A 21,470-nucleotide genomic window follows, 5' to 3' on the forward strand; every position below is an offset into this window, starting at 1 on the left:
GCGGCCGTGATGGCTGTGATCGCCTTGAAGTGTTCCTCGAGGATGTGGATGTTTTGTTGGTAGCTGGGGGAGCCCACGGTCACTGCGAAGTCATCGACGTAGGATAGGGTGAGTCCTGGGGAGGGGTCGTGTAGGTGGAAGATGTTCATGTATATGACGAAGAGGAGGGGTGATATGGGGGAGCCTTGGGGAACTCCGACTTGAACGGGGGTTGGGATTCTCGGGGAGCCTTTGAAGAGGAGGGTGATATGCCTGTCGGAGAGGAATGACAGGACCCAGTTGATGATGTATGGGGGGGTGGCTTTGGCCGCGAGGGTGGATGCAAGGGTGTGTTTGACGACATTATCGAAGCCGCCTTTGATATCGAGGAATAGGGTGGAGACTTTTAGCTTAGCGTGTTGCATGGCTTTGGTCTCATGGAGGAGGGTGGTGACCGCGTCTGCCGTGGACAGGCCGGCTACTGATCCGCATTGGTGGGGGTGGATGAGGCCTACCGCTTTGGCGATAGATGCGAGGCGAAGGGTAACGATCTTTTCGAGTATTTTGGAAAAGGTTTGGAGGAGGACGATTATTCTGTAGGAGGTGGGAAGTGTATAGTCGGCTTTGTTCGGTTTTGCCAGAATAACTCCGTTTGCCCTTTTGAGGGAGAGGGGGTGATAGCCGCTTTTCAGGAGTGGGTTTAGGAGCGCTGGGATGATGTGTGGGTTGGCTTTATGGACCCCTTTCCATACTGAATAGGGGATGGTGTCTGGGCCCGGGGCAGAGAGGTTAGAGGTGGGGAGGAGGGTGGTTCTTACTTCCTCGGGGGTGATGTCCGGGACGTGAGCGAAGTTAAGGGGGGGGGAGAGCCAGTGTCTGGTCTGGGCGGGAAAAATGCTTTGACGAGATTCTGGTTTAGTAGTGCGGGGGTGGGGGAGTTGGGGAGGGATGGGACTCTGTCTTCTGTTCTTGTTGCCATTCTTTTAAGTTTCCAGACATCGCTGGTGGCCGCATTGGACACGAAGGAGTTCCAGTGGGTGCGTTTTGCGTTTTTGATTGCATTGAAGTAGGCATTCTTCGCCGCTTTGACTTCGAAGGGGGGGCTGAGGCCTCTTCTGAAGTCGCGGTGGACGGAGTGGTAGATTGTGCGGAGTTGGGATATGTTGGGGTTCCACCATGGTTTCGACCATTTGGTGATTGTTTTGGAGGGGGTGTGGCTCTTTAGGGTATCTGTAAGTTTTTGCAGCGATTGTTCGAACCAATCGTCGAGGCTTGTCGAAGGGTTGGGGCTGGGGACTGTGAAGTTCTGGAGGGCGGGTTGGAGGCTTGGCCAGTTTGTGAGTTTCCAGTTGGGGCCGATAATGGGTGTGAAGTCAGTGTTGGGGAGGGCGAAGGCAATGGCGATGGCTCTGTGGTCGGAGCCGGTGGCTTCGGGGAGGGGTTGCCATTTGTTGAATAGGGAGGTGGCTCTTGCGTTCGCAAAGGCGAGATCGATTACTCCGTGTCTTTTCCGGGGGTCCGGGGAGAGACGGGTGTAGGTGCCTGGGTAGTTTAGGAGTGAGAAGTTGTTGGTTGTGGCGGAATGGATGTATGGCCCTGAGAGGCGAAGTTCCCCGTCGGAGAAGTTCCTCATGGGGTCCGCTGCAGGGGAGTGGATGTTGAAATCCCCCACTATGATGAGGGGGTTGGGGGTATGGGTGAAGATTTCAATCGGGCTGATCGATCTCGAGGAGTTGGATAACTGTCTGTTATAAATATTGGTTATCGTGAAGGTGGAGTGGGAGTTTGGGGAGGTTGGTAGGAAAAGGTTGACTGAGATGAGGTCTCCTCTGTGGGAGGGGGTAGCTGTTGCTGAGTTGCGTTCGAGGAGGTGATTGGAGACGTAGGTGCAGGTGGATATCTTGTCTTCTGCGTTGGATGGGGAGGGGGAGTACAGTGTGAATGAGGGGGCGTTGAGGGGTTTTCCTTTGAATAAGGGGGGTTCTTGAATCGCGATAACGTGGGCTTTCGAGACTGCGAGGGAGGAGAAGAGGGATATGAAGACATTATTGCTCCCAGCGCAATTATGTTGTATGATGCGTAGAAATGGTGTCGGGGGACTGTTGAGGTCTCCTAACATTTAGGCGTTGTTGAGGTCCATCTCCGTCACCGAGGTCTGGGGAATCTCGGTGACTTCTTCGTCGGGGTGAGTGGATGGGGAGCCAATTGGGGCGAAGATCCGGCCTCCGTCTCTCATACCGTTATTGGCCGAGTCTTGTCTCTGGAGGGCGAGTTTGTGCGGGCAGGAGGATACGAAGGCTGGGTGAGGGCCTCCGCAGTTAGAGCATTTGGACTGTGAGACATCGCAGCAGTCCATTGTTGATATGTTATATCCCTGGCAGCTTGGGACGGGGCAGCGGTGTTCTGCTTTGGTGTGGGAGAGAGTGCAGTAGGGGCAGGTTGGGAGTTCTTGCTTGCATCCTTTGATGACGTGGCCGAACTTGTAGCAGTGGGAGCATTGGGTTCCTGCTGAGGCTGACCACATGATGGCGCACCGGCGGGGACGTGAGAAGAGGCGTATGGTTGTACCGATGACGCCGGCTTCGGAGCGGGAGACACTGATAACGATGGTGGAGGAGGTTTTGGCATTGCGGCTTGTATCATCGGCGACGAGGAATCTGCAGGATGAGGGGTGATGCCTGTGGCTAGACGGACGGCTTCGGGGAAGGTGGCTTGTAGCGTGGGTTTGTCGCGGATGCTGTATAGGGGGACCCCGTGTACGGCGACGTCGATGGTGTCAGGCGCGGGGCGGAAGGAGGTGTATGGGTTGTCGGGGTGGGGATTTTTTGGTTGAGTATAGCGGTGAGGCTGTCATAGAAGGGGGCGAAGGTGGAGTTCGAGACTGTCGGGGCCGCGAGAATGGTTACTGTGCCTTTAGCATTGATGGTGACTGAGAGGGCGGTGGCAGGGGCGACGAGGCCTTGTCTCGCTAGGAACTGCCCAAAGAGGACGGGGAGTTCAGCTGTTAGGCGGTCGGAATCGGGGATGAGGGTGGGTGTGGTCTTTGTGGCGAAAAACCGGCGTTTATAGGTCGGAAGGGGTGCGTCCTTGGGGGAGATCCTGCAGCCTTTTCGTTCCTTTTCCCGCGTCGTCTTTGTGGCCTAGTTGGTTGTGCGGGAGGGGTTGTTGCCGATCTGATGGCGTCGGCGTAGGAGGAGGGTCTGGGGTTGGGGGGGCAGGGTGGGTGGTGGTTACTTTTGGGGCTGGGGGGGGGGCAGGGGGGGCTGTGGGGGCCTGGGTGCTGCGGAGTTGGGAGTTGATGTTATCGAGGCGGTTGAGGATGCGGGGGTCGGGGGAGCGCTGGTGGCGGCGGACCTCCTCTTGGAGGTCTTCGTGGTCCTGTTGGAGGGAGGCGATATCGCCTGCCATGGTTGCGTTTTGTTTGGCGATGCCGCACAGGAGGGTGATGACGAGTCTGGTTTCGTCCGAGGTGTTGGGGTTGGCCAGGATGGCGATGGTGAGGGCGGAGAGGGCGGTATTGTTGGCTATGCCTACAAGTTCTTGGTCGAGGTTGCCAATTCCAAGGGCGTCCAGGGCCTTGGTCATGTCAGGGGTGGGGCTTGGCATTTTGAAGCCTGAGTTTTACAGAGTTTTTGGTGGGGAATGTTGGTTGCCACGCAAGGTTTTGGTGGTTATTTTCAAAAAATAAATGAATAGCGGAAGAGAAGGATGGATACGTATACTATCATTAGCTGATTTCATATAACGGGTGTAGTTCTTGGTTGATTGGATGTGTGACATGCATGCGGCGCGCTCGGAAGTCACCACTAGTCACTCGGCACATAAGTGCAGTAAGAATGCCACTTGGGTTATCCATGTTCGGCCCATATCGATTCTTGATCATCTCTACTTTGTGATATGTGTAGGTTTCCGAGACACCGGGATGTACTTGAGCGAGCAGCTACATGTAACCGACATCACATCAATTTTTGAGTTGAATTGAACCCTTACTCTTTCCTGATAAAATGTATGTCCATATATACTATAGAGTACATAACTCTTTTTTTTTTTTTAAGTTTTATGGATTATTAGTCAGGCCTAGATTCGCAAATCATGCACTAAGGTGCACGGTCGAGAGCATAAGAATTCAAAGAAGCCATTCACCCGAGGCAGCCAGCAGCTGAGTAATTGCATATTGAGCATGAGATTTATATCTCGCTTCCTCGATCTCGTTTAATTGCGAGAAAGCGCAAAAGTCCAGTCAGAGACGTTTCCATGCCTACATAATGTGCTTAGATATCAGCGGCTATAGAAGCATCCGAACAGTCAGTAGGGAATGTATATTCGCTTAAATTATCAAGGGCCCCCAGAATTCCTTAATGCTTGAATCGCAACCACTCTCCGGGGCGGCCCTCGGTGCATATCTTCGCAATATAAGAACGCTTTGACGTATAACAGAACTTGGCAGGATTGCTTATTGGTCGACTGCATAATTCTGGGGGGAGAATCACGGTGGTGCGGCTGCTCTGCTGCGACGGTTTCTCTGCGTCCAGTGAGACAGTACCCGCGAGGCCGCCCTACCGAGCGGTTATTTGAGGTAGACACAAATCTTTTCCAGCCCTAAGGTCTCCTATATAAGTCTGTGGATACCTGTCCTCCTTCTCCTTTAGAAATTTAGTTTTCAATCCAACGTCTTAGTCGGATTAGCGCACATTCACGCTTATATTCAATAATTGAATCTCACCTGTCAAGTTCCTAAGCTTCACCTTAGATACAATACTGTGTCTTATAGTACACCATGATGGAATCCCCCTTTCAGAGATCTCCAATCTCTACCCGAATAGTATCTCAACAACAATGGAACAACACCGTCACCACTTGTGGGGACTCACGATGCACGATTAAACAGTCATGCCCAATAAGCAAGCTTCCAACGGAGATATTACTGCAGATACTCGAACTATTGCACCTATCTGACATAAACTCGATGACCCGTGTGAACTATCGTTGGAATGCTCTTGCACTCCCGGTGCTGTACGAAACTGTCATCATCAGCGGTTACGGTACCAATGCAGCGGTATCGGAGGCAGCTGTTCGACATGTCAATGGTGTTACATTTCCCAAGTAAGTCCTGGCTCTACCCTCAAAATCTTACTCGATAACTCACTAGATATATTTGAGCATGCAGGGGGGATTATAAACTCAAGCTTGTCCAACGTATGAAGTTCTCTACTTCTTCACACTACTTTTCGCCAAGGAGTGTTGAGGTGCACGAATTCCCGAACCTCAAGACTTTGACGTTGTTTTCTCTAGACCGCAACTGTCACCAGGACTCTTACTACCGAATGTTATACTCTGTCGTGATGCCTAGTTTACAAACTATACATATAGGATTACGGTGTGAAGCAGCTGAGCTACAGTTTCCAAAACTGTTCAGTGCGAGCTGTGTGCTTCAAGGTCTACCGAAGCTTGAAGTGATTCGTTACAGCCGCTTGAGAACAAAGAGTGAGATTGCAAGAATGGGCGAACTTCCTGATGAAGAGGTGGTTGTTGATGATGCGCTTGGGGGTGGTGCGTTGGTGGGTAAATACGATGGAACTATGACATCCAGCCAGCTTTTTGTAAGACTACTCGCCTATATTTTCATTCCTAAACTAAAGGTTTACTCACGACAATATCACAGTCAACCTATATTCATCACCTCTCAACTCTACCCCATCTTAAAACCGTAGATCTGGACCTTGGCATCACCCCCGACTCATTTGTTGACCTTCGAGGCAGCCTACCGAGCAGTTTCAATATCCTTTCCGAATTTCTCGAAACGAGAGCAACTCAAAACACCAATGTCAATCGCGAGAAAAAACTGATGCTTCTCTCAAAAACCCAATTTAATGAGCTCATCACAGACTTCACCGACGAAATTACCCGCCGGAATACCCGCTCTCCAGATGGTCATGTTTTGACAAGCCATCTTGAACCCGTTGACGAATACTCACACAAGCGAAACCAGGTGCGTGCTAAATTTGCGACTGTTCAGCAACAAGCCTTCGAGGAGCTTGCAGCAGATGTACATGATCAAATGCTCATATCATACCCACAATTGTCGGTGCCGGGGTATAAACATCTTTTTGAACCAACTCCACCCTTTGGAAACGATAGTCTCGATCATGTAACGTGCTTGAATAAGATTGAACAAGTGCGAGTATTACGTGTGACACCAAAGGAAAAACGCCATCAAGGGTTGGTGCAAACCCTTCGTGACATGCAGGTATACTGCGCTACTCTGATGTACGAGAGCTTAGCCGAGTACGGAATGGACAAGATTGAAAAGCTCCGCATCAGAATGGCCCTTGATGGACCGTGGGTGGAAATCCTTATTTATCGGGACAAGGAAAATTCCGAAGTGGAGGTTGTGACGTTGTTTTCGGATTTGGTTCTTTCGGAGGAGCTGGGGAATATGCTGCTCGCTGGGCAGAGATGGGGATGTTATGCGATGTATCGAAATAATAAGAGGATAATTGATAGTTGTGCTTTGTTGGAGTTTAAAGGGAAAAAGTGGTGTCCTGTTACCCACATCTAGGATAGATAGATACTGTACTCTAGCTTGATTCGCAGAGTGATAATAAATGTTTTTAGCGAGCTACATCGTATTCAGTCATTTTAGCCTCAATTTAAACTCCCGTGGCCACTACAGGTTTCGACTTCCCATCTGTTTCCATCAACCTCACCACAAACACCGCTCCTCACGCAATGGCTAGATCCTCATTCGAGACTGAAGTCCGCTCTTGGGGCTTTAAAGAAGTATTCACATGGACAGACTCGCCGTAAATCGCCTCCCTCTCTTTGCATCTTTCCAGTCTCCTTGGCTAACTGCTAGCATGCAGCAACTACCACTATCCACCACATAAACACAACGCACTGACCACCCACCTGATTGTGAGCGGACAACTCACAATTCGCTACCCAGAAGATCCCCAAGCACCGGATAAGAAGGAGACCTTTGGCCCTGGGGGTAGAATCGACGTGGGAAAAGGCGTGATGCACGAAGTTTGGATTGGAGACGAAGGTTGTACATACGTCATCGGCGAATAAGTGGAGACTTCATGTGAGATACTAGAAAATTGCTTTTCTGACTGTGGTTTATGGTTTTATGCTTTTTTCTACTATTTTGGAATCGTTTTATTGTGGTTTCCTAATAGCCGGATGTGTGCTAGGCAGCCTGGCTAGGGCGCCATTCGACTAGCGCGGTTTAATATCATGGAGGTTCAGTACCGGGCATTTTTGGTTTAGGTGCGGCTGTCAGATGTATACTCCAGATTGAATACTGCTTTAGCATAGAGGTAAAAACACATGCCCACGATTCCCCCTATTCAATCCACAGTTCCACAAACTTGTCACATATGTGGTTCTCTCCCTTTCTTAAACCTTCCCCGCCCTGCCTGACACTATTCCACCAGCGTACTACCTAAGACCCCGACATGTATCACTTCTAAGACTGAAGATAATTAATAAGCTCCGTAGTCCGCGGTAAAATTATTAGAGGACAGGGGTAAATATATCTCACAGGCAGCCGCAGGGTTAGGTTTGCCAATCCGTATCAACATTGTCTCAATTGATCAACTTACTTGCCTCCAAGTTAAGTCCCCCCCCCTACTGCAGCCGTCGCGATGTTTTGCACCCAGTCAGACTACAATTCCACAGAGACACATGATCAAACACCAGGGTCAACGACGGTCTAAGCACGGAAGCACCTACTACCTGTGTGCAGTAATCTACATAATATAATACAAAGGCGCTGAATTAAATCAGAATCCTTGAAAATAATACTCTATCTGGTATACCCCAGCAAATTACCGACACAGCAGTCTCAATCTTATCGAACCCTCAGACCCAGTACTACCTGCAACAACTTACAAGCACATGTCTGTACCTCGTATACACATATCGATTTCCTATACCACGTCGGTATTATGTACTCCAAGAGTGATCATATGAGACTGCTGACTTACCATCTCTGCCAGGTGTCATGTCTTGCATGTGGAAGTCCTTTTATTCTGTCCCCAGTACGTAGGCCTAGGGCGCATTGCATATGTACAAGGCTCTGGGATTAAGTGAGTGAACGGATCCTCACCAGTCAACACCCATTTAGTTCACTCACTTAATGCCAGACCCTTGTACACGGGGTAGAGGAATGTGGAGTACTCTACTTTAATGAGCCTTTGCGGAGCTATATCTCCTGGCAATCTGATTGGTGCCGATCTCCGCTCACCAATCAGGTACCAAGCATGAACTTATAGCTCATTTGCGCAAATGTTCATCCTAGTACGTGCTTTTGCTATGCCGGCGCCGAGGGAGATTTCAATTCTCATAAATGAACAAAGATGAACCAGGAAGAATGTCTGCCAAAAGTAAGTTTCCTTAGGTTTTTTATGGTCACTCAAAAATAAAACTAGTGGCTTCATACATTACGCCTTTCTTTGCACTAAACAAAAAGCTGCAAAAATATGTTATGAGCTTCAATGAAGCCCCACGCGGGGGTCGAACCCGCAACCTTGAGATACCGTTTAAGAGTCTTACGCTCTACCGATTGAGCTAGCAAGGCATGAGAGAGTGTCTGTCTTTGTAGATTGAAGTTGCTGGGGCGTGGAGGGTTTCGTTAGCTTAATTTGTTGGGGTGTCGGTTGTGCTAAGAAAAATTTTTCAGCCTCCGGGGACAGTGACTAGAGCAAACCTCAATCTTGCTTCTTTTATTCACAATAGTGAATTTATATATGCTTCGCTAGCTCAATCGGTAGAGCGTGAGGCTTTTAAATGGTATCTCAAGGTTGCGGGTTCGACGGGCTTCATTGAGAATGGAACTGAATCACTTCACCTTGTCATTAGTAGCAAATCTGTCGAGGGTTACTATTGTCATCTCTTTTTCTTTTGAATAACACTTTGAGCGTCCTTGGGTCTTACATCTACTGGAAAGAACTTGAGATTCAAAGTACTCTTCGCTTCGGTCAGATTGCATTTACCCCCAAAGGCTTAAACCATGTAACATAAAATCGGCTGTCACTTCTCTCTCTCTCTCTACGAAAGATTTTAGCCTAAATTCCGTATCCCCTAATTAAAGATCTTATCCTCTGTTGCGTTGAGATTGGAAGGGTTGAAATCTATTCCACGTACATACTTGCTTCTTGGTAGTTATTTTTATTTATATATTTATTAACAATTCAAGTATACGCTCGCCCATTGGACCCATGGTCATACATTTTAAGTATGTACTTGTAACTCCGTAAGGATTTGATACTCCACTTGTGTTTTAACCAAAAGAACAGATTGGATTCGCTGCCAAGACATAAACATAATCAGGCTTGGCCGCCTAGTCTATCTAGTATATCAACCAACGGCTTGAGGAACCGACACAGCACCTCTTCATTTTCCATCTCTTCGAATTCTACATTGTCCCAGCATAATGTGCTTATGGGAGCATGCCGATATAACCTCGAGGAGTATATCTACTACTCACTTACACCGGGCCTAATGACTTTGTGATCATGGAATATCACTCGCACTAGTTTTCCGCCGAAGAAGGTGCTCTTACCCTCTGCAGGCTCTAGGAGTTAATTCTGTCTGTACACCTCTGTATGTCATAAGATTTAGGTGTAATGTGTTGTTCCGATCTAGTTACCTTTCTGTGTTGCCTGATAACCATCAGCGGAAGCAAGAGGTTTGTGTTGGTACGCCCTCATCTACGTGGTCTTGGACATCCGCACAGAGGCAATGGCTAATCAAATATTAGTCTGGAAATGAACCGACATGGCCTATGCTCATTGATGCTTGGCTTTTCGGTGGATGGGGAGGAAGACGCGGCGCTAACGCAGCAACGTTGCACACCACGCCCCGGATGGCTGTAGCTTCGGGGAAGCTGAAAGGATACGTACCAGTTACAATACGTGGCTGCTTAAATAAAATCAGAAGATCATACATGATAATTACATGTAGTGTTCATACTAGACGTGGTTAAGTCAGAGGAAGACAATGGAGATACGAGCGGCTATGTCAAGACAAGCTGATACGCATCAAGGGTACAGGTAAAAATAAAAATAAAAAAGTGTCAGACGCCAGCCACAAGTATCTACTCTTATTTATATCCTTAAGGATACTCTTACCAATCCCTTAGCTAATTATTATTTCGGTTAGATTCGATGCAGAACACGGACTAGAACGAGATGAAACGATTTTCAAGACTGATCTTCTATTGCGATATTTCCAAACTGACTCAAAACAGATATGTATAAACCTCTATATATGTTCAAAAGCCCAATGACCCGCAATCTATCTCAACAAAAGAAACAAGGAACAAAAACAACCAAAAAACTAGCGCCGTCCCAATGCATACAGATTGTTCACAAAAGCCTCCCCTTGCCCTCCTCACACTTAGAACTGTCTAGATCTCCTGACCTTGCGCCCGGTGCTCCTGGTTGGGCTCTTTGATGAGCTTCTTGAAGGGCTTCCCGCCTTTGGGGGGCTTGCTGCTTTTGGGCTTGCTGCTTTTGGGCTTCCCGCTCGACTTGGGCTTCCCGCTCGACTTGGGCTTCCTGCTCGACTTGGCGAGCCTGGAGGAGAAGCTGGCTGCCAAACAAGATCGAAATCCTCCAATCTCGAGATAGGGAGTCCGGTAGTCTTGTACTTTGGGTCCTTGTAGACGATCTGACCGTTCTTGCGCTCCCAGACGATGAACTCCATGTCCGGGTCGTCGGGGTTCAAGACGTGCAGGGCTGTGACCGCTGCGTTCCTCAACAAAGCAGGCTCCTCTTGCTGCTTCCACACGCCATTCATGCCATCCGCGTTCAGTTTGTCCTCGAAGAGTCTGACGACGCCCGAGGCCCCCTCGGCAAACAGCTTTGATTCGGCGGCCCCGACTTTAGGCTGCTTGTTGGCCAGCTGGACCATGCCGACAGTCTTCATGTTTTGGTATTCGGGGCGCCCGGTGGCGTACATTGATTTTTTTGCGGCCCCCATGGCCCACTTCGTGGCCTTTGCTCCCGTCTGTGTTCCTCGTTTGCCGTCCTCGCCGCAGTAGAAGACGGCGGTATTGGGGGCGGTTGCCCAGACGTTTGTTGCGTGGGCTGTTGCGAAGAGGGTGGAGAGGAGGAGGAATCCCTGGATGAGGGTGCTGAAGGAGGGAGATGGGGCCAACATATTGATTGGGTGTCTGAAGAAGCTAGAAGTGGTGGAAGAGGAAGGTTTTGATGTTGTAATTTGAGTTGTGAGAGAGAGACTTTTGAGGGTGTCTGGAAGCCGGAAAGATTGAAATATGAATTGGACTGGAATAAGAAGATGGGGAAAAAAAAGGAATGAATGTGTTGGTAAGTGGTTATTGACTGTAGTGAGTGAATGTAGTGAGTGAAGACCGGCTTGCTGATTTGAAGTTGTGGGACATTGACGGCCCTTAAATACATAGTTTGTCCAGTATACTAATTCTTCATGAAGGTCTCCATCAAGCTATCCCACCGGAACACCGCCCTGGTCTACAGCAAAAGTGGTAGTGATTACTGAGGAAGACATAATGAAAAGATGAATAATTGCTATAGAGCCAGGTCGGTACCTTCTCTTTCTTGTTTAGTTGTATGTGTTCCCGGTGACGGGGATATGTTGCGGCGGAGAATAAAGTGATATCTAAACTTTACACGTGTGGAACTAGAGTACTTAGGGTCGATCCGCTAGGTAGTAGGTAGTTTCTTATTTTGATATCTGCGCCGCCTGTCATGGGTCTACATTTATCTTTACATCTGTTTATGGAACAATCCTAGCTATTCGATTAAACTGCAACATCAACCTCTAGCTCTTCACGACCGCCCTATAGACGCCGTTTTCCTTTTCTCTTTGAGCAGAGCCGGAACATTTCCACTTCAGTATCTTCACTCATCTTTAATCCATCTTCAAATGCACAATTCTTCTCTCCTCGACCCAGCTGTGTACTCTCCTTACAATTTGCGCTGGCTGTCTCTCGCTAACCGCCTTACCGAAAACCGGGCACACTCAAAACTCGGCCTAGCTGTTGGTAAGGCTGCTGACTGCACATGATTTAAAAGTCCTAGTGGATGCTGCGGAATAAGAGTGCCGACCGGTGGCTGCTGGAGAGTTTTCTCAATTTGTTCGCTACTGCGGTGCGGCGCGCGGGGACGCATGGGTCATGTTTTGTGCGCCCGGTGAAGCGGTGCTTGCTCGCTAATTTAGATAGTATGGGTAGAGAGATACATGTATATTCTTTGTCACACAGTCCGAAGTAGGGTGGACGCAACGTGTAAGGTACAATACGGTATTAATCATGGTGGGGATGCATGGATGGAAATAGAAATAGATATCCGGCAGGGGCGTTAGAGATGGCGATTAGTTTAGGTGCTATTTTAGGTAGAACCGGCTGGTTGTGGAAATGGGTGGCTGAGACATGTCACTGGAGCATGATTGAGCACTCGTTTTTTTGTTTTTTTGTTCTTTGGGCTGCGATATGTGTGGTTGGGCTAGTACTATACACCATTATCCCACTGTCCACATGCTGTACCTACAGCCACTCAGCAAAAGTGTTCGTGATATGGTTTTAATGTCAGTGCGCAGTGTGGCGCACCCGTAATACTGATGCTATTAAATTAAAGTTGAGATTCAAAATAACGAAAAATATATAATATAGTTTGTGACTATATATAAAAAGAAGATAGGCCATTGATCTTATTCTTAATTTGGGCGCCATTGGTCACTGGGAAAGTCTTCTCTTTGGGGGTTCTTGATGGTCCGCCGCGGTTACATATGGAGAAATGTCTCACTCCGAAATCGGAATCACGAACACTTTTGCAGAGTAGCTGTACATACTGGTACAAAGTCCGAAGAACTACGCCCTAGTAGCTAGTTCGCACTATAGTTCTACTACGAATACGGGCCGATTAGTCGGCTCGGCGTCGCGGGGGAGCAGTGGCAGAAGTTGTGACGGCGGGTGGCACAGCGCTCGGTAGGTCTTAGCTATAGGGATTTTTGATCATCATGCAAAGCTGAAAATATCTGTTCTACAGGGATGCATATTTAGACTATCGACTATCCCGGGTTGGGCAGGAGCATATTATATTAATTGTCCTCTCGGTAATCAACAACCCTGGCCCACCACCGCCACCACCACCACCACCACTCGAGATGCTGTCGGTCTGCAGAAGCTTTAGCGAGGGAATGGCTCTGTTATCGTATTGCGGGTGGGGAGAAAACAGCATGACCGGTGAGTTTCCAGGTGAAGAAGGGGGCCTATGGGGTATGAGTCGACGTTACGTAGAACCCCCAACCGCCGCCGATATGATAGAGGTATACCTCGTACCGTACTATATGATCGCCGATATATGGAGCCTCAAAAAAGAACTTGGGGTAAAAGGATGCCCGGTGGGGTTTCGCGGGGGAAGGGATTACGAGAGAGAGAGGTGTTTTGTATGAATTTGTGTATTTCGGCCCTAACTAAGTGAGATGATGAAGAGAGTCGTTACGGTGATTGCTTCTATTATTTGTTTGTTTAAATTTGTTTTGAGCTCTGTGTTGTGATTACTTGATGCTGATTGTACCATCACGAGTGAGCACTCGGTTTCCGACTTTTGGCCAACACAATTACATATGGTATGTGTCTTTAAGCAAGATGTTGTCCGGATATCTGGTCCCGACAATCTCAGGTATAAATTACTTAACGTTGCTTGATCAATTGAGTTACCAGAACACCACTTTCTCGTGCCTGATCATGAGCGAGCACTCGCTTTCAGTCATTAACTAAGCTATTGTCACGTAAATACTTTCCGAGCTTCTACTTTCGCGACCGTGATAACCGGCAAAAGTCGGCTTCTCTCCTGCGTCTTTGCCGCCCCGCCGCCATAGGTATTTGGCATCAGGGGCTGCATCCATAAATAGCCGCGGGGTCATGGCTATTAGTAATCAGGCAGTACTTCGACCGGTGTTTGCTCTCGATGTAACGGCGTGAGCTAGGAGTTACATGTGTAACGTTTCCCGCCGGGCTAGCTAGAGGGATTCTTAGCCAGTACAGTACACGTGCACGCGTGGAACTGAACTTCTCGTAACGATGCGATGGATATCGTTCGCTACATTCACCGGCCGTGTGCGACTGCTAAGAAGAATGCTATAAGAAGTACTTTGCTTCATAACTCTCCATCTCATCGATCATCACTACACAAAGAAGTCGTCCAACATGTTCCACTTACTCCCGAGCGAGATAGTCGCCGAAATAATTTCGCATGTACTCATTCGCCCCTCCTCTACTAGTACCTACTTATCCATAAAACTAACTCAACTCAAACTAGGCTTCCAACAGCTACATATACCCCGCCATAACCACATCACTCGGCCAATTCCCTAACGACCAAACCCTGAAATCCTTGGCCACACTCTGCCGCGTCTGCAAATCATTCTACGCTCATGCTGCCCGTCTTCTCTACACCGCCGTCACAGTCAAAGACCTCAACTCTTCTCTCATAGAGTCCTTAGCGACTAATGCGAGCCGAGTTCGCTCACTCGCTATACTCGAAAATCGGAATAAACAGCTTTTTAAGCATGAGCTACGGCCATATACTCCCGAGGAGCTGGAGAGATGGAGGAAACTTGAAGATGCGGTGGAATGTATGGAGAACATCGAGAGCGTCATGTAAGTACATATATCACATCTACTGTTAATTGTTGATAACACTAGCCTGAATTCTGCCCAATACACCTTTAATTCATCTCTCACTACTGGATTTTGTATTTTGGGTTGTTTTGCCTGTAAAGTGTCTTGTCACATACCACATGTATAGATTACATCATATACAAATACGGCTCTCGAGACTTCGTTTGAGCTAGTGGCAAACTTGGCTAACTTAAACAGCTATGAAGTAGGACACCTTAGTCCCAGGTTATCTGCGGCCTTATCAAAACGTCCAATTCTGCGCCATCTCACAGCCCAAAATACCATCCCATTCGTCCCCGGCCCGCCACCAACCCAGTCCCTATCAGTCTACTGGCTCCCCCACGAGGCGAAAGAGCTTGCCTCGTTGCAGTCCCTTATTGCCCGCTCTGCAAAGATTTTACGGGAGCTTCATCTCTCTCTAACTTATGTCAACGAAGCAGAGGTGCCGGAACTGCTCGAAACTGTGTTTCCCGAGCCGTATGGGATCCCACTATCGCGGCTAGTGTTGGACATGCCATCGTTCACATCACCGATAGCGAAGACACTTGTGAGCTCGATTGATGTGTCTGGTTTAGTATATCTGTCCGTGTGCGGTATAGAGGGGTCGGGCCACCTGTTCAATGCATTGACTGGCCGGGTCAAAAGTCTGCGGGGTCTGACGGTTATGGGTTCTGCGGAGTCCTTTATAGCATCTTTCTCGGGACTTGAGGAGCTGTACTGGCGCTGGGATTGTGAGCAAACTGGGGATGGGCAAGGGACCATTGACGTTTCTGCGGTGGCACACCATGGGGCATCGTTGAGAAAGCTGGACTTGGAAACTGCTCATATCTGCACCTCCGACGAAGTCCAGACGTTGACGTCGGCGTGCCAGAAGCTTGAATCGCTACATATCGGTATTGATTTCACTGAACTGGTATGATATACGCCCTCCCTCCCTCCACTCTGCTTCCGTAGCGGTTTAGATCCCCATGATGCTGACAAAACCCCTTCTCTAGGAACCAATAGCAGCATCTCTGGCAGGCTTGAAATCACTACAATCGCTCTCCATCAACCACAACATGAACCCAGATGTCCTCACGCTGCCCTTAGGCCCCTATTACCTCCACCCCTGCCGCTTCGGCAAGAAAACCGCCCTCCAACACGAGCTCACACTGTTCTATCCCTTCCTCCCCTACATCGTCGACGGCATCGACGCTGCCCTCGGCATCTTGCTCGTCGCTGGCGTGTCGTGCTCCGACATCTCAATCAAGGGCAAAGTGCCCCCATATTTCGGCATTTTTGACCACACGCTAACCTGGGGGCGCGCGGTCCCGCGGGTCAAGCGGTGGGTCAAGAATGGAAGGGCGAAGGACGACGACGACGACGAGTCCCCGGGTGCGTTTAGAGGCGGGAATGTCGGGGATCGCTATAAGTGCGAGGGCGTGGAGGGGGAGTGGGAGATGGTGGATTCATTTCACTTTAGTGACGCTGAGATCCAAGATCTGGTTGGGGAAGGGCCGCTAGGAAAGAATAGGGTGCCGTTTTGCTGCGCGAGGAGGGTGAAGAAGTGTAGGCCTAGTCAGGATCAGTAGAGTGTACGTTACCGCGTGCGTGCGTCAACGCATCGCTAAATAGCTTCAGCTCCGTATAGAACCAAGTGCGCGGGATTATAAGTACGTAGATACGTGGTAGTCTATAAATAAAAAAAAGAGGGAGAGAGACAAAGATTTTTGATAACGCCCCCTCTGTTTGGATCCGGGCCCAAGATCTCCTCACATGTCTGTCTCCTACGTGCTGCGTTCCGGCGTGTTGACCACTACACCTCCAAGGGTTGTCTACAAGTGTGGAGCCAAGAATGATTTAAGGATGAAATGCCGGGACTCCTGTGGGCCTATGTTTTGGCTAAGGGTTAAATTGAATCTTCTTCTAGTTCGTCTTTTTTCTTTTTACCGTTCCTAGCTACATGTACTATGTAGTACTAATGTTCCAGATAGATGTTGCGTACAGTCGCCCTCCGCTATAACGAACGTGCATATTGGGCCATTTTTCGTTCGGTACAGCAAATCTTATAAGTATATAGATATACCGATATGCAATGTGTTATTTAAAGGTTTTGATTGGCTAGGTTTGAGAAGTTGGTGATTAAGATTGCTTTTTTTGAGTTGCTAGCACATTGTTTTCTTGAGATGATATCATGATATTGATATTTGATTTTCTCAGTAGAATATACCGCCATAACTCGAAAAATTGGCTAGCTTCCAGAGATCAAAATTACTTGTATGGGAAACTTCTGATGCAGATCGATGCCATTCAACCAATCACTCGAGTGATAATCCCTGGCCGGAGATAGCCAATTTTTCGAGTTTTGGCGGTAATAGTATTGATTTTTGCTTTTTTTGTGACAATATAATCCTGATTGAATTGATTTTCCTTTTTGAGAGCAATATAATTATAATTATATTAATTTTTGTTTTTCTTTATACGATATCAGGGTATTGATTTTTGCTCTCTCCATAATTAGTAGGTTTTGGTATTATCTTCTGCTTGGAGATCCTCCTCCTCCTCCGATTCCATCCTCGAACCTGTCCCAACTCTGCCGTATTCAAAGTCGTTCCTGAACCCAGACCCAAGCCGTTAGAATCGGCAAGAGATTTTTTGCTGATGAAGTATTAATAGACCAACGTGAATGCAGGTAAAATCAAAATTAAAAGGTTATTTTTGCTAATTTTGAGTATACCCTTCCTGGGGCTATATTCTCATACAGAATTGCACTAAAATATGGATTATCCTCTCCGGCCGAAGGCCGGCAACGACTTGTATTCGGTATAGTGGCATTCGTTACATCGGAGGGCGACTGTATTGAATGTATCTGCCACGTCCTAACATTGTATTGAGAGATCTAAACACATATATCGTGGCAGACGTGTACTACTACCAGCTACTATAGAGGCGGCATTCAATCTAGCTTAGAAAGAGAATTCTCTTTCCTTCTCTTCCCCCCAGAGCACAATCCCCCACTAGAGGCGACTATGAGAAGGTCATTCAATTGATTCTGTAATCCACCCATATCACGTAGCCTGCTCTACTTCTGGCGGGGTTGATGCACGGGTGACATTCCATGATGCAAAATTTTCACACCACGCTAAGAAACTAGCGGCTACTAGTACTAGCGCTGGAGAAATTTTGCACAGGCTGGTATCATCTACTTGAGTGATAGATTTCCATGCCTCGCTAGCTCAATCGGTAGAGCGTGAGACTCTTATTGTAATCTCAAGGTTGCGGGTTCGACCCCCGCGTGGGGCTGGTCTGTGTCTTTCTTTTTTCTCTCTTCACTGGTAGTCTCGGTATTGGAGGGTTACCTTTTTGTTGCTGGAGGGGAGGAGAGAGTCAAGTACATAAGTAGTCTGAGGTTTTGGCTTGCGGTGGGGTTGAGGTGTTGAGTTGGGCATGTTGGTATGCTCATGCTACAAAGTATCTGACACGGCATTATATACATATCCTCCAAGCGTCCATGTCTATCCTACATATCCACTTTATATGCCTGTGATTAACTGCTACAAGAGTGGCCACTATTCCCGTTTTGTTCTCAAGGGATTAGGATACTGCCCGGGGGTACGTCTTGGAGAATTAAGGATTTTACCGCGCCCTTGTAGCAGCCGAGTGATACGACGTGCACAGAGGCTCTCTCTTCTGGAACGATTGTTGGCCGGCTGCGTTAGTTGGAGCACTGCGGTGGGTGAGACGTAGGAGACATTGGCGAGTAGAGTACGGACTGCCCGCCGATGTTGCTTAAGATGCGAGTACCGCTTTGGTCCATGCGGTGGCCGGTGTTCGCTTCGGTTCCGGGGGTCGGATCCGGCCATCGATGCTAATCGGAGAATATTTCTCTTCTGGAGTACGCATGTTGATTCTGCCTGAGGCCCATTTCGGGGTGTGTGTGTGTGTGTGTGCGGAAGCCGAGCTGGACGTGGATGCTGTCTGCTGTCTGCTGTTAGAGTGTACTTTGTAGGCAGCGTGTAGAGTAGAGTGCAGGCTGTCCCGGAGCGTCGCAGTAGATAGCGAGGTATTCGTATTCGTACTCCCAGCGCCCCTCTCTCTCCGCTGGCGGGAAACGTGGACGATTAGATCCAGATCATCGATATCATGCAACAGATCCCTGTTTTTTGGGTGAGGGCGAGTCAGCATGACGGATGTGCAGCTTCCCTGTATGTCTTGTGTCTCACCTAGCAGGATGGACAGCGGGAGAGAGGGAGTTCTACACCATACCTACAAGCCATCCCCCTTGCTCTGCTATCTATCTCTGTCTGTCTGTCTGTCTGTCTGTCTGTCAATCCCTTCTCTTCTTCCTTTAGCATCTCCATCTCTTCCCAGCCTCGTGTGCACTTTGAATTAAGCTTATCTCGCTCACAGCTGTCTGTCCCTTGATCCATTCCACAACACACGATACATACCTACACCCATCACACCACACCACACCACACCACACCACACCGCCCACCCACCCACCCACCAGCTCCCAACGTCGCCACCGCGCGAGCCCCCCAAAATGTCCTCCGACCCCCCGACCCCCCGACCCCCCTCGACTCTCCACGCTCTATATCAACCTCCCCCCTCCCCCTCCCCCCGCCGAGCACGCACCGCATCCCTCCAATCCCTCATCGACGCCAACCCGCACTACGGCTTCTGCGCGGCCACCGGCGACGCCCTCGCATCCGCACCCTCGCTCAAAGACCTCCGTCGCAACAGCGCCGGCAGCCGCACTGCCATGGGGGCGCGCAGGGGGAGCAGTGTCAGTGCTGCCAGCCCCGGCGTGGGCGGGGTGGGCAGGAGTGGGAGCTTTCCGATACATGAGCATGAGTATGAAGAGGAGGAGTTGGGGAGGGGCAGGGCCGCCGCGGCGGCGGCGGATAAGGATAAGGATGGCGATGGGGGTGGTGGTGGTGGTGGTGGTGGTGGTGTGGTGGAGAAGGGGGAGGAGGAGAAGGAGCATAACCCGGGCTGGTGGGCGGTCACGGTACAGGGACTGCTATCGTTCTGGAAGTTCTTCATAACCCCACTAGTTAGTCCCCATTCGACCCTTGCTATCTCTCTTCCGTGTGCTGACGTGTAGCGAACACACGCAGGGCTTCTGCATCACAATCTACATGCTCAACATCGTCGCCTGGGGCGGCATGCTCTTCCTCCTCCTCGTCAACGCCGCGCCCGCAATGTGCAAACCCAGCTGCAACGCCATCGACTCCCCACGCCGCATCTGGATCGAGATCGACTCGCAGATCCTCAACGCGCTCTTCTGCGTCACCGGCTTCGGCCTGATCCCATGGCGCTTCCGCGACCTCTACTTCCTCCTCAAGTGGCGCGTGGCCGGACAGAAGGCCGCGCTGGTGCGGCTCGCCCAGATCCACGATGGGTGGTTCCGTGTTCCCGCCGAGGTGGGGCAGGGGGAGACGGTGACGGGCGAGAGGGCGCCGCCGACAAAGAGCTGGAAGATGGATTTTGTGGTGTGGCTGTATGTGTGGAATACGTTTCTGCAGGCGGTGCTGAGTGGGTTTATGTGGGGCATGAACCGCATTGAGAGGCCGAGCTGGAGCACGGGGTTGTTTGTGGCGCTGGCGTGTATTGTGGCGGGGGTGGCGGGGGGGATGGTGTGGTGGGAGGGGAGGAAGGTGAAGAGGATTGAGGGCGTCGAGGAGAAGGAGGAGGGGAAAAGGGGGGAGAAGAGGGCGGAGGAGATAGTGGAGGTGTAGGACAGACGGTCTCTTTTTGTGGCAGCGCCCTTAACATATATAGCGAGTGGGGTGGCGGGAAAAAAAGTTGGGTTTCGTTATGATTTCTTTTGTGTGGTTTTTTTTTATATACTCACTTGTATTATCGTGGTTCCTTGGTTTACAGATACCATTCAGTCTATTTAGTTCGTATACATGTCTTGCTCTTGGATTCCTTCTGCTTATATATATACCCTTCGAACTCTTTTTTCTCTTTCCTTTTGTATGCTATGAATGACGGGTGACGGGTTTGGATAACGTACATGTATGTACTGTATTTTTAGTTTCCTACGTAGCTACACACTTCACAATTCTGTATGTTGCTTGTTTTGTTCGATGAGGAGTCTAGGTACGGTGTGAGTTACTGGTATGTAGAGAGAGCTGGCGGCGGCAGGAAATAACACAGCTGGATATATCCGTTTTTTTTGGTCTCTTTCTTTCCTTGATGCCTTCCTCACGCCTACTTTCCTCCATAGGTCGTGGATCGTGAATGGTGAAGCCTTGAGGCAGATGAAAAACACATTAAATTCGCGGTCCCATTCCACGGCTTCTTCCAGTTGGTGTTTCGGTGATTTATGCCTTTACCCCCCCCCCCCCCCCGGGGCTCTACATCGAAGCAGCGGGGCAAAAAGCACCTCCTAGATCCATCCGCTATCCTGTCATCGCCTCGTTAGTCGTAACGTCCTCCCTCTGCAGCGCGCATAGGAGCGCGCGGAGATTGGGAGCAAGAGTGCCAAGAATTAGTAGTGGGGCGCTAGCCGGAGTGGGTAGAGGGGGACGAGTGAGTTTTCGTGATGTAGTGCGGGATGGCTGGTGTGGTTTGGTGTGGTTTAATTTGGTGTGGAAGCTGATGGAGGCTGGGGTGTGGAGGAACGGCGGTTTGTTGAGAAGACATTTCGATCTATGTGCAGCTGTGCTGTGGTTTCGTTATATATATATATATATATACTCGGCCCGCTGTCTCAAATGCTGGCCGATAATTGTGCTCAATTAACGTTTCGTGGAATTCGGCTCTTGCTCTGGCTTTGCTGTGGATGCATGTGTTAATCGTACGGGTGGGAAATGCCAATCTCTTATACGCG

General features: G+C 49.3%; 5 protein-coding genes across 5 annotated transcripts; 4 read left to right on the top strand and 1 right to left on the bottom strand.

Moving 5' to 3' along the window:
• Positions 1 to 4,945: 4,945 nt before the first annotated feature.
• Positions 4,946 to 6,538, top strand: LAJ45_00011 (uncharacterized protein; the record flags this gene model as incomplete). The annotated part of the gene is made up of 4 exons (XM_046109614.1): positions 4,946 to 5,082; positions 5,147 to 5,175; positions 5,350 to 5,579; positions 5,642 to 6,538. The coding sequence occupies 4 exons, from the start codon at positions 4,946 to 4,948 to the stop codon at positions 6,536 to 6,538; spliced, it is 1,293 nt and encodes a 430-aa protein (XP_045976307.1).
• Positions 6,539 to 6,708: 170 nt separating this feature from the next.
• Positions 6,709 to 7,050, top strand: LAJ45_00012 (uncharacterized protein; the record flags this gene model as incomplete). Its single annotated transcript, XM_046109615.1, has 2 exons — positions 6,709 to 6,782; positions 6,843 to 7,050. 2 exons carry the CDS (start codon positions 6,709 to 6,711, stop codon positions 7,048 to 7,050), a joined length of 282 nt encoding a protein of 93 aa, XP_045976308.1.
• Positions 7,051 to 10,380: 3,330 nt separating this feature from the next.
• Positions 10,381 to 11,145, bottom strand: LAJ45_00013 (uncharacterized protein; the record flags this gene model as incomplete). The annotated part of the gene is made up of 1 exon (XM_046109616.1): positions 10,381 to 11,145. One exon carries the CDS (start codon positions 11,143 to 11,145, stop codon positions 10,381 to 10,383), a length of 765 nt encoding a protein of 254 aa, XP_045976309.1.
• Positions 11,146 to 14,173: 3,028 nt separating this feature from the next.
• On the top strand, positions 14,174 to 16,218 carry LAJ45_00014 (uncharacterized protein; the record flags this gene model as incomplete). Its single annotated transcript, XM_046109617.1, has 4 exons — positions 14,174 to 14,221; positions 14,286 to 14,626; positions 14,846 to 15,560; positions 15,643 to 16,218. 4 exons carry the CDS (start codon positions 14,174 to 14,176, stop codon positions 16,216 to 16,218), a joined length of 1,680 nt encoding a protein of 559 aa, XP_045976310.1.
• Positions 16,219 to 19,172: 2,954 nt separating this feature from the next.
• On the top strand, positions 19,173 to 20,370 carry LAJ45_00015 (uncharacterized protein; the record flags this gene model as incomplete). The annotated part of the gene is made up of 2 exons (XM_046109618.1): positions 19,173 to 19,685; positions 19,750 to 20,370. 2 exons carry the CDS (start codon positions 19,173 to 19,175, stop codon positions 20,368 to 20,370), a joined length of 1,134 nt encoding a protein of 377 aa, XP_045976311.1.
• Positions 20,371 to 21,470: the final 1,100 nt, after the last annotated feature.

This window comes from Morchella importuna, assembly GCF_003444635.1.
Source record: "Morchella importuna strain M04M26 chromosome Unknown Morimp01GS001, whole genome shotgun sequence".
NCBI lineage: Eukaryota > Fungi > Ascomycota > Pezizomycetes > Pezizales > Morchellaceae > Morchella > Morchella importuna.